The sequence below is a fragment of the Salvia splendens genome, chromosome 7, assembly GCF_004379255.2.
Source record: "Salvia splendens isolate huo1 chromosome 7, SspV2, whole genome shotgun sequence".
NCBI classification, from domain to species: Eukaryota; Viridiplantae; Streptophyta; class Magnoliopsida; order Lamiales; family Lamiaceae; genus Salvia; species Salvia splendens.
In genome coordinates, this window is record NC_056038.1 from 35,233,838 (window position 1) to 35,246,050 (window position 12,213).

Genomic DNA, 12,213 nt, shown 5'->3' on the forward strand with positions numbered 1-12,213 from the left:
GTAGACTTCCAAAAATATTTCGGGAAATATCACTTTCAAACATAACACTCTTCATTATTTTTTACCTATCACTTTATTAAGCATTTTACCAATTTAGCGAGCATTTTAAAAATTTGTAACAAAACAAACTTTGAAGACCAATCAATTATCCAGAAGAAGCCACGTAGACAGTCTACACACCACATCCATTCTCTTTCTCTATATACATACACTCCCTCCATTTTCCTTCTCCAAACTCACCTCCACCAATTATAGGTAATCGAGTCACCTCGCTTAATTATTATGTGGAGATAAATCCAGTATTTTCGTGGTGGATTTTGAGTAATTTGGTCGAAATAATTGATTTGATTGTGTTAGCTGTCAGTGTTTATAACTTTTCATTTGATTCTTTCCTCTAGTTGTTACTAATTTTTTGAATTTCATGTGTTTGCTAGTTGATTTGAAGTAATATTGCTGCTTAAAGTGAATACTTGAACTATGCATTTCAACCAAAATTGTGAAATTCTTAATTAGAATTGTGCTTGATTTTAATTTATGTTTTCGATTTGAAGGGAAGAAGACTGTTTCCTGATAAAGTTGAATTACAGATGTGTTTAGTTTATGTGACTCGAGTTTTCCACAATAAAAATACTAAATTAAGGTTTGCTGAACTGTAGATTGAAGAAAAAAATGGCTGCTTCATCGGCATGTGTGGTGGGAAATGGCTTAGGAACTGGTCTGAGCAAGGAAATATTCGGCCGGCAGTTTATCCAACCCACTAGTCTTCCGGCATTGAGCAATGCATCCAAATTCGTTACTATAAGAGCGTCTCAGGATCGTAAGATAAATGAAGGAAGACGAGGATTTCTTAAGTTGTTGCTCGGCAATGCTGCTGTTGCAGTGCCTGCATTGGTAGGCAATGGCAATGCAATTGCAGATGATCAAGGTGTTTCTAACTCGAGGATGTCTTATTCTAGGTTTTTGGAGTATCTGGATCAGGATAGAGTGCAAAAGGTGGATGTATTTGAAAATGGCACCATTGCTATTGTTGAGGCTGTTTCCCCTGAGTTGGGAAACCGGGTTCAGAGAGTGCGCGTGCAGCTCCCAGGCCTCAGCCAGGAGCTTCTGCAGAAGCTGAGGGAGAAGAATATTGATTTTGCTGCACACAATGCTCAGGAAGATTCTGGCTCTGTTTTGTTCAACTTGATCGGAAATCTGGCATTCCCGTTGCTTCTAATTGGAGGGCTTTTCCTTCTATCGAGACGAAACTCTGGTGGAATGGGCGGACCTGGTGGCCCGGGTTTCCCTTTGGGCATTGGTCAGTCAAAGGCTAAATTCCAAATGGAACCAAACACTGGGGTGACTTTTGATGATGTTGCTGGGGTGGATGAGGCAAAGCAAGATTTTGTGGAGGTGGTGGAGTTCTTGAAGAGACCCGAGAGGTTCACTGCTGTGGGTGCTCGTATCCCTAAGGGGGTTCTTCTCGTTGGTCCTCCGGGTACGGGGAAGACCTTGCTGGCCAAGGCTATTGCTGGTGAAGCCGGTGTTCCCTTTTTCTCCATTTCAGGTTCTGAGTTTGTTGAGATGTTTGTTGGTGTTGGTGCTTCAAGGGTTCGTGATCTTTTCAAGAAGGCCAAGGAGAACGCGCCTTGTATCGTGTTTGTTGATGAAATTGACGCTGTTGGGCGTCAAAGAGGAGCAGGTATCGGTGGAGGGAACGATGAAAGGGAACAGACGCTGAACCAGCTGTTGACAGAAATGGATGGGTTTGAAGGGAACACCGGTGTGATTGTAGTTGCAGCAACTAACCGTGCAGATATTCTTGACTCTGCCTTGTTACGGCCAGGAAGGTTCGACAGACAGGTAATTTACACTGGCTCTTTGCTTCCCGGAGATGGATTATTGATGTTGCGGACTTTTTTGCAGGTCTCTGTCGATGTCCCCGATGTTCGTGGAAGAACTGACATTCTGAAGGTTCATGCGAGCAACAAAAAGTTCAGTACAGATGTATCCCTTGAGATAATAGCCATGAGGACACCGGGTTTTAGTGGAGCCGATCTTGCTAATCTGTTGAATGAGGCTGCTATTCTGGCTGGTCGCCGTGGCAAGACAGCAATCTCGTCCAAAGAAATCGATGATTCGATTGATCGGATAGTTGCTGGAATGGAGGGAACAGTGATGACTGATGGCAAGAGCAAAAGTCTTGTGGCTTACCATGAAGTAGGTCATGCCATTTGTGGGTAAGTCAAAGCCTAATCTCCTTTATACACATGCTAGCAAGAAATATCGTAGCTGTACTTATTATCATGCTTTCTATTCTTGATTATTATTAAGGATTGGTTTAGAAAGATATAAAATAGTATAGGTGAATCTATAGATTATCAAGAAAGATTGGAACTTTAGGATATTTCAATTCAAGGCAAAGAGCTAGCTAACTTGATTCAAATTCCATTGAATAAGGTAGATTTCGAGATGACCACCTAAGTCGTTTGGAACGATGATTTTGTTGTATCTAGATATTATGAGCGAGTGATCGATTGTGGTCATGTTGCAGAACTCTAACTCCAGGCCACGACGCTGTCCAGAAGGTCACCCTAGTCCCGCGTGGTCAAGCACGTGGTCTGACCTGGTTCATCCCTTCTGACGATCCGACCTTGATATCCAAGCAGCAGCTGTTCGCCAGAATTGTTGGTGGACTCGGTGGTAGAGCTGCCGAGGAGGTCATATTTGGCGAGGCCGAGGTGACAACTGGTGCTGCTGGTGATCTACAGCAGATCACTGGTTTAGCTAAGCAGGTAAACCTTGTTATGTTACATTCTGTTTGATGTTTTTTTCTTATATGGCATATAAACTAAGTCTGTGGTTTCCCCGCCCTGTGTAGATGGTGGTTACATTTGGCATGTCTGACATCGGGCCGTGGTCTCTGATGGACTCGTCTGCTCAAAGTGGCGACGTGATCATGAGAATGATGGCGAGGAACTCCATGTCCGAAAAGCTTGCTGAAGACATTGATGTCGCGATCAAGAATCTCTCGGACAGCGCATACGAGATCGCCCTGAGCCACATCCGGAACAACCGCGAGGCGATAGACAAGATTGTTGAAGTCCTGATTGAGAAGGAGACGATCACAGGTGATGAATTCAGAGCCATTCTTTCTGAATTTGTCGAAATCCCAGAGGAAAACAGAGTGGCTCCTGCACCTGCTCCTGCTCCTGCTCCAGTAGCTGCTTAATTTCATGTTTGATTAAATTTGACCCTATAGCTATAGCTTAAATGCTATTTTCCACACATTGTATAATTTCATGTTTCCATTATAGTAGAATTCAGGTAAATATTACACCTACAAATTCCTCTATCATCTTCTATGTTATACTCCCTCGTTAATCAGTTAATCAATTGAGTGGAAATAATGAACAAACATTGTTTTTACTTCAACTCAACAATGAAAAGAATAAAATCTTCAAATCATGTGAATAGAAAAAGAGTGTATCTGGATATAATATAGAATAGTATCAAATGTCAAAAAAAATTAGGATTAGTCACATTCCATCAGTCAAAAAGAATTATGCACATCATTTTGATTAGGTCTGCCTCTAAATCACCAATTCACAAATGAAAACAGCAGCAAGCAGTCACACACCAATCACCTGTACCTCCCCCGACCCCCCAAAAGAATCACGGCTAACAAGTTCGATAAACTTCACCTAACCCGAAGGCCTAATGAGAATCAAAGAAAGAAAAGAAAAGAAAAGTACGTCATTTCCATTTACTATCGACTAAAACCTAAAGATCCATAAGCAGAGATACCATTAGCCGAACTCAGATTGCTACCCGTTTAGAGAACTAATTATCAAGAGAAATGAGGCGATCAAATCTTCTTGGAGATATATGGGCTTCATCATCGGATGAGACTGTAGAAGTAGCTGCAGCAAGAGACTCGAGCATTGCTACCACTTCAGCGGTGTCATCCAGATAATACTTGGCTTTGCTGGGTTTTTGGCCAACAGTGCAGGCAAATACTTCGGTGTTGTATGAAAGTACGTTTTTAGACACAGCAGTACCAAATAGTTCGAACATATCCTCATCAGATCTGTCATCACCAATGCATAGTACAAAATCAGCCTGTTCCCCTTTCTCTTTCATTGATGTGAAGACCTTTTCCGCAACTACACCTTTGCTAACACCCTACGTTTCAAAAACCAAGAAGCAAAATCTCAATTCTATGTTCAGGTTGTTATGTTAGGAAATTTGGATGTGATCAAGGTAGATAAATTATGAAACTGAAAAATGAAAGTCATTAAGCATTAGCAATCAAAGAGTAAATGGATAAGGAGTCATGCCTGAGGTTTGATTTCTACTATGAACTGTCCGCTCTTGACAGCAACGGGTTCATTTGCCAAGACACTCTCCAAATGATCCAACATTTCCTTTGCTTGGGAATAACCGAATTCAGGGTCTGCGTCCTGATAATGCCAAACTAAGGCACTTTCTTTTCTCTCAATATTAGAACCATCTGTAGCCTCTGTATACGATCTCATAACAGGTTCAGCCATCTGCATCCAACCAAAATCAGAACCCTGACCGTACGTTTCCCATTCTTCTTGTTGTGGCCACCTGCAAATTTGGTAATTCAAGATGCAAACAAATCATCAAACTGAGTATAGATATGACAGTGCTAAAGAATTTGGACACTTTGATCACACCATAATGTGAGTGCAACTCAGCCATCCCATGACATAACTCAATCAAGACGTAAAACCAAAAGACAACTAAAAAAATTAAATTAGAAGAGGTGCAGCCACGCAGCCACAAACAAGAAAATTGAATCACTAACATATATTCCCCACTAAGCTGAAACTATGTATCATCTTTCCAATCACTATAACTCATTCAACAAATGATATCAAGCATCAGAAAGGAAATAAACAGAAGAAATGGATTAATAAAGCTCAAGTAGAAAAGGATTGAGTAACAGAAGAACTGAGAGTATCAAAAGCCATTCGATTGAAACCACTATAAACATCGAAAGGCCTTAGCTATCTATATGTGGTTGTTAAAATGTGGAAAGACCATCACTTTCAAAAGGAGCCTATGAGATCAAACAACCTGTTTGGTAGTACACAAAGCTATTAAATCCAGTCTGGATTATTTTTAAGAAAAAAAATCGCAAAAGATACGTTATAGGGGAAGTTATCTATAATGAACAACATTCAGCTAATACTTTACTAGATACATTATCGGGGAAGTTATCTTATTGGAAATAAAATAGCTTAAAATTTCATGAAAGAAGAAAAATAAGGTGTATACCTTAAAAAGTAGCCATGTTCCACAGCAAGTCCAAGCTTCTTGCAAGGAAGAAACCACTCGCTTAGGCTCTTCCTATCTCTTCCACTCACCATATATACTACATTCCTGGGATCTGCACAGAGACTGTTCAACAGAGAGAGGATCTGAGTACTTGGAGTCTTTGTAACCAAATTTTGAGGCATCAATGTGCCATCATAATCCAACAGTATTGCCCTGCTTTTGGATCTACAGTAAGCAGCTACAATGCCATCAATTGAAAGTTTTCTGAAATTAGGATCCAAAGCCACCACTCGAAACCCAAAGCCCAGACCCATACCCCAGCATCTTTTCGGCAAGTGATCATCACAAGTTCTTTCCATGTCTTGTAAGAAGCTTCTGGCCCAGAAAGCTACATCATGGGTGCTAACATATCGGTAGTGCTTCTCATGTCGTAACTCCTTCTCTAATTCTGACATTGATATAGACAGATTCATTGCATCTGCCGTTGATTCAACATCCCATGGATTGACACGAATCGCACCACTTAGGGAAGGAGAGCACCCAATGAACTCAGATACCACTAGCATGCTCTTCTTAGGTCCACTCGAATTCAACCCTGTTTCTGCACCAGTGATGCCTTGTCTAGAAATGATATATTCGTAAGGAGTCAGATTCATCCCATCCCTCACTGCTGTCACTACAACACATTCAGCTATGCTGTAATAAGCCATTCTTTCACTGATTGATAAAGAACGGTGGATAAAAACAACCGGCTCATATCCAGGTGCACCAAACTCCGTCGAAATTCGACTGCAGCTCTCCTCTATTTCAGTCTGTATTTCATCCAAATGTATCCCTTTCGCCCTAGCAGGATTCGCAATCTGCACCAGCACAGCCTTTCCTTGCCAATCTCGATGCCTCTTGAGCATGTGCTCGAAAGCCAAAAGTTTCAAGTTGATACCTTTGAATACGTCCATATCGTCAACTCCAAGAAACACGGTCTTACCTTCAAACTGCTGCTTTAGCTCCTGAGCCTTTAGTTCTCTATCTGCTTGCCTAAGTACTGTCTGGAGATGGCCAATATGTATCCCAACCGGCATAATCTTTATTCCAATTGTCCTTCCATAGTAATCCAACCCTATGTACCCTCTCTTTGACTGATACTCTATGCCCAACATCCGACTACAACAAGAGAGAAAATGACGAGCATAATCAAAGGTATGAAAACCAATAATGTCGGTGTTGAGTAGGGCCTTGAGGATTTCTTCTCTTACAGGAAGTGATCTGTATATCTCCGACGAAGGGAAAGGACTGTGAAGGAAAAAACCCATTTTTAAGCAAACAAAACTCCTCCTCAAAAACGTAGGCAGAACCATCAAGTGATAATCATGTATCCAAACAAAGTCCTCTTCAGGGATAAGCACCTCAATCACTTTCTGGTAGTACATTCTATTCACTAAGATATATGCTTCCCACTGCGACCGATCAAATCTACCTCCATGATCGGCTGAAAATGGCAGCATGTAATGAAAAAGCGGCCACAGCTGTTTCTTGCAAAAACCATGATAGTAATCATCCAACAGACTAGGAGGCACAAAGGCGGGAACACATTTAAACTTCTCCAGGATATGATTCGCTACATCCTCCTGCTCGATTGGATCAACATCAACAGGCAACGAACCAACATACAGTACTTCCATATCCTCTGGCAAGCCATCCTTACACCGCAAAAGCAAAGAATCCTCATTCCAACTAAAACTCCAACCCTTATTGTCCGCCCTTCGCTTCGCTCTTAAAGGCAGAATGTTCGACACTATGATCATCCGCTCACCAGACACCAAAGATGGATTTTCAGATGCAACACTATTAGCTTGCTCATCGTCTATCTCAGCTATACTCCCCGGGACTGTCATTACCGTTGGGAAACGCCTCTTCCCCTTAGCCTTAGCCATTACTTCGGAATTCGCACATGCTAAATCCCAAAGATTTGCATAAGATCTTGATATCATCTTGCCAATTTTTTTCCTTATTTCACTCAAGCGCTAAAGAAATCACAAACTCGCTCTCAAAGTCTGTTTCCAGTTACCTACAATCAACAAAAACACCATCTTTTTATCATTTCAAGAACACTCCAATCAGTAGTCCCTAATTCCAATTAGCAAACACAAAATGCCGTCAAGAAAGAAACAGAAATTTCACATAATCACAACGAAAGCAATGCACGGAAACAAATGATTAATTCTCGAAAGAAATCAAAGCAGAGCATTCAATTCAAACAACTAGCCATAGGAGAAATTGCGGATTGTAGCTGACCTCTGCAACTGAAATTGAGAAAGAATTTTTGTGAAGACGAGTCAAAACTTGAGCCAAGAATTGAGAATGGGATTCTAGGGTTTGACGCAAACAAAACCCAAACCCAGTTAACAAATTACTACTAGTAGTAGTAGTGTATGAAAAATGAATCGACGATCAATCGCCTATGGGGGAGGGAAGCATGGATGTGAATATTCAAGATAATAAAGTAATTAATTGTTTACTAGCCAAAATAGATAAAAGTAATTAATGATATTGTCTTGTAAACAAAACGTGCCAATAAATTCAAGAATCACTAATCTCACCCACGATATTAAAAAAAACCATTTGAAGAAATTTGAGGATAAAAAAAAATTTCAATAATGGAAAAACAAAAATATTACCCTACTTATAAATTTTTTTTTACTGCAATTGAATATCAAGATAATGGAAAAGAACACGGAGTATTTCGGAGTACAAAAATTAACGAGAATCTAACCGATCTTGGAAGAAAATAACCACGGAATAAATTTATCAGTGTCAGATACAAAAATGATTCCACTACGAGTTAAAAAAATATAATTGCCTAAAATATAAAATTGTAATTATATTTTTACAAATATTAATGTAATGCGTAATTAAAATGAATCATTTTACCAAACGATCAACTGAAATTTTATCTAGTACCACAAATGTAAAATTTGGTGTACTTTTATTAAACTTTAGTAACGTTTATATGGAGTATCAAATTTTATAAATATATTTGTTCACTCATATTTAGAGTGCATTTCCTCTTTTTAAAGTAAGAGAAGTAACATCACATTTAGTAGGGACGGGTGAGATTATCGCTACCAAAAAAAGAAAAAGGATAAGGTTTTAGCCAGCCGACTTTGGAATAGAATCCAGCTGGCGGGATCCCACTCGCCCTACGCGTGACTTCTAGGGATGTGACACGTGTCCTTTCATTTGGGTGACGAAAGCCATCAAACCTGGGCTACGTGCTGACAGGCCCTAAGGTTATGGCTACGTTTATCAAGGCCCATATATTGGCCCACTATGATGATTTACACGATACTCCCTCTGTCCCGTCTAATTAAGACATTTTTATTTTGGCATAGGAATGAAGTAAGAGAAAGAAAAAAGTAAAAAGGAGAAAATGAGAATAAAATAAGAGTGAGAAAAAGTAAGAATGCAAAAGAAATAAATAAATTAGAGAGTCTATTATACCAAAAGAAGAAACATCTCAGTTAAGACGTACTAAAAAGGAAAATTGAGTATATTAGATATATTATTTATAGCAATAAAAAATAAATTGGTTTTGTTATTAGCTATATTATTCTATATCAATAAAAAATAAATTATATGGAAATTTTATGACAATTTTATCACATAATTTTGGATTTGATTTAAAATATATATAGAATATTCAATAACAAATAATTTTTTAAATATATAGACATTTATTATTTTATTAAATTGTTACAAAGTGATTAATATGCAATTTAAATTTAATTATAGTAATATTTATAAATTTATTTTCAAGGTAAAATATAAAAAAAAGTTCAATTGTATATGTACAATTTATACTAGAAATCTAGTGCATTATTAAAGAACTCTAATCGATCTCCTAAGTATTCTTCTTTAGAATAATCAAAATCACAATAACTAATGTAATGGAGTACTACTCTATAATTCTAATGCATTATTAAAGAAATCTAAGCACACCCCCTATATATATTTTTGAAAAAAAGTTCCATCTACTGCATAAAAATGCTGCATACTAGAAATCTAATGCACACTTAAATATCACTTTCTCGCAATAAAAAGTATCATAAAAAAACAAGTTTTTGCATATCCAAATGAAAAAGAAAATAAAAAGAAGAAGAATGAAGATTACCGATGATTACTAATCACGAAGAAAAACAATTCTTGTCCTCTTCCTGAGTTCTGATGGCTCAAGAAGAAACTATGAATAATTTTTTTTGTTTTAGAATCAGGGTATCAGTTTATATAAGACTCTGCAGTAATTTTTAAAGGAAATGATTAATTTCTAATGGAAAGTTTTTTTTTTACCAATTTAAAGGTAATAATCCTTTTCTAATTTTTTTAAAAAACACGTAGTACACGTAATTGTTGTGTAGGTAATTGCATTGGACAGGTTAATAAGGAAACCCTAGTAATTCGTAAACATCCTTTCCTAATTTAAATAAGATTCTGCATAGTATTTTTTTGAAGGAAATTCTTGATTTCTAATGGAAAGTTTGTTTTTTCCCAATTTAAAGGTAATTATCCTTTTCTAATTTTTGTAAAAAACACGTAGCCCACGTAATATTTTGAAGGAAATTCTTGATTTCCGTATATCTTTTCTTAAATAGAGAGATTTCAAAATATGTAAGGTGATTTTCGATTTTTTTAAATTAAATTGTATGATTTTGTTTTAAGGCTTTTTTCTTATTTTAAAATTATTTCGCATCCTCAAGTATGGTGGGGTTGAGGGGTTCTTTAATACTTCCATGCAATTTAATGAGTGGTTAGTGCATCAAGCTAGCTCCAAGTTTAGAACGAAAAATGGCATGCGATGGTGCACAGTCTTTGGAACTGGATGTTGGCATACTTGGAAGGGACGATGTGGTTTTGTCTTGAATGGGGAACGACTGGAGCCGGTAAGTGTCAGCTCTCTAGCCATTATCATGGCGAAAAATATTGAGGATGCATGACTTGCCACCATAGTAGATGAGAAAGTTCCTAGAGGGCCGATATTAGTCTCCTGAAAGCCCCCTCTGCCGAGTATATTGAAACTAAATATTGACGCATCATTGGAGAGTGAATCTTGACAAACGTTTGGTTGTGGCGTGATTCGGGATGATACAGAGCAATGGAGACATGGATTTGTCGTGAATATCGGGGTATGTTCTATTCTTTTGGCTGAAATTGGTGTATTTTCCGTGAGCTGGAGCTTGCAAAGACACTTGGAATAAGAGTGTTGGAGGTGGAGAGCGATAACTTTGTAGCGGTTGCTATGATACTGAGAAAGTTAAAGGTGTCTGTTAGTTGCAAGGCTGTAGTGGGAAGGATTTGTAAATTAATCTCAAGAGTTTGACTCAGCAGTGGTGCGCCATGTGCATCGTGAGGGGAATTTTGCGACGGACTTCTTATCACACCATACCTACAGCTTTGCTCAGGGGGTGCATGCTTTAGATCAACCACCATCAAGTCTTAATATTTGGCTCCTTATGATAGATTAGGCATTTCATTTTGTCGTTAGTTTATATTCAACTCAGGCTTAGCGCTTAACTTGCTTTCTTTTCCAGAAAAAAAATATACTTATTTCCATCACATAATATAAGAACTGACCAAACTATCGGACATTCGATTTTTTTTCTCGGTCATTGTTTTCCTCTCTCCCAAAGTAGAACTTTTTAGGATGCTTTTTTTAAACTCCATTCTTATGTGGTATTTTGTGGAAGCATTTAGTTAATTCAAGCTATCCAAGCCATTGCGGTCATGCTCATCGGCAACAAATCAAATCTCGCCTTGTGAAAGATCTTTCAATAGTTTTTGGCAATATAAGTGTGATACACCGATATTTCGGTATATTTTCTCATCTCTAATCATACTTTGATTCCGCCAAAATGGACTCCGACATGATTAGAGCATCTCCAGTGGTTCTGGACATGCAATAGCCCTCCCATAGCATTGCCATTGCCACATCATCAGCACTAAAATCCTCCTGCCACATCATCTGGACATGCAATAGCCCTCCCATAGCCTATCCACATCACTAATAACAATTATATAATTTAATTTACAATCGTAGCAACATACGGAATTTAATTTACGAGACAAATACAGGAAAAGTGAATAATACTATTAAAATTTTAAAAAGTACAATAATTTAAAAAAAGTACATTAATTTTAAAAAAAGTAAAAAAGTACAAAAATTAAAAAGTACAATAAAAAAATTACATAATTTTAAATAAAAACTAACGCCTTGCAATCCTCCGCGCCCACAACTCTTCAATTAAATTCTTTTGGAGTCGAATATGAGCATTCGTTTGACGCATGTCGGCATGTGCTTAGAGGAGGGCTTCTTCATCGTGAGGTACCCCACCTCGTACGTTGGCGGCGGCGACGCCGTGGCTTGGACCTGCTTCATTATCGTCGTTGGCCCAATTAGTCAGTTGTACACCTTCATCTTCGACAATCATGTTGTGCATGATAATACAAGCGTACATTATATCAGCAATGCAGTCGACATTCCACAAACGCGTTGGTCCCTTAACTGCAGCCCATCGAGCCTGAAGCACACCAAATGCGCGCTCCACGTCCTTTCGCTCCGACTCCTGCCGCGTGGCAAAGTAGGCATTCTTCGCATCTGATGCACACCGGATCGTCTTCACAAAGATTGGCCACCTAAGGTATATCCCATCCGCCAAGTAGTAGCCCATATCATGCTGGTTGCCGTTGGCGACAAAACTGATAGCCGGACCGACGCCCTGGCACTGCTCGTTGAAAAGGGGTGACGAGTTGAGGAGGTTTAGGTCGTTGTTCGAACCGGCTATCCCAAAATACGCATGCCAAATCCACAGCCGGTAATCAGCTACGGCCTCGAGGATCATCGTGGGATTCTTTCCCTTGTAGCCGGTCGTGTAGAAC

General features: G+C 38.7%; 2 protein-coding genes across 2 annotated transcripts; one reads left to right on the forward strand and one right to left on the reverse strand.

The window, feature by feature from the left end:
* Positions 1–656: 656 nt before the first annotated feature.
* Positions 657–3,322, forward strand: LOC121741553 (ATP-dependent zinc metalloprotease FTSH 2, chloroplastic). The gene is made up of 4 exons (XM_042134383.1): positions 657–1,842; positions 1,906–2,219; positions 2,534–2,774; positions 2,861–3,322. Exons 1-4 carry the CDS (start codon positions 670–672, stop codon positions 3,209–3,211), a joined length of 2,079 nt encoding a protein of 692 aa, XP_041990317.1. The 5' UTR covers positions 657–669; the 3' UTR covers positions 3,212–3,322.
* A 128-nt stretch (positions 3,323–3,450) lies between these two features.
* Positions 3,451–7,745, reverse strand: LOC121741552 (probable alpha,alpha-trehalose-phosphate synthase [UDP-forming] 7). The gene is made up of 4 exons (XM_042134382.1): positions 7,579–7,745; positions 5,287–7,351; positions 4,320–4,593; positions 3,451–4,164 (listed from the first exon to the last, which is right to left on the reverse strand). The coding sequence occupies exons 2-4, from the start codon at positions 7,272–7,274 to the stop codon at positions 3,823–3,825; spliced, it is 2,604 nt and encodes an 867-aa protein (XP_041990316.1). The 5' UTR covers positions 7,275–7,351; positions 7,579–7,745; the 3' UTR covers positions 3,451–3,822.
* Between the last annotated feature and the right edge of the window lie 4,468 nt (positions 7,746–12,213).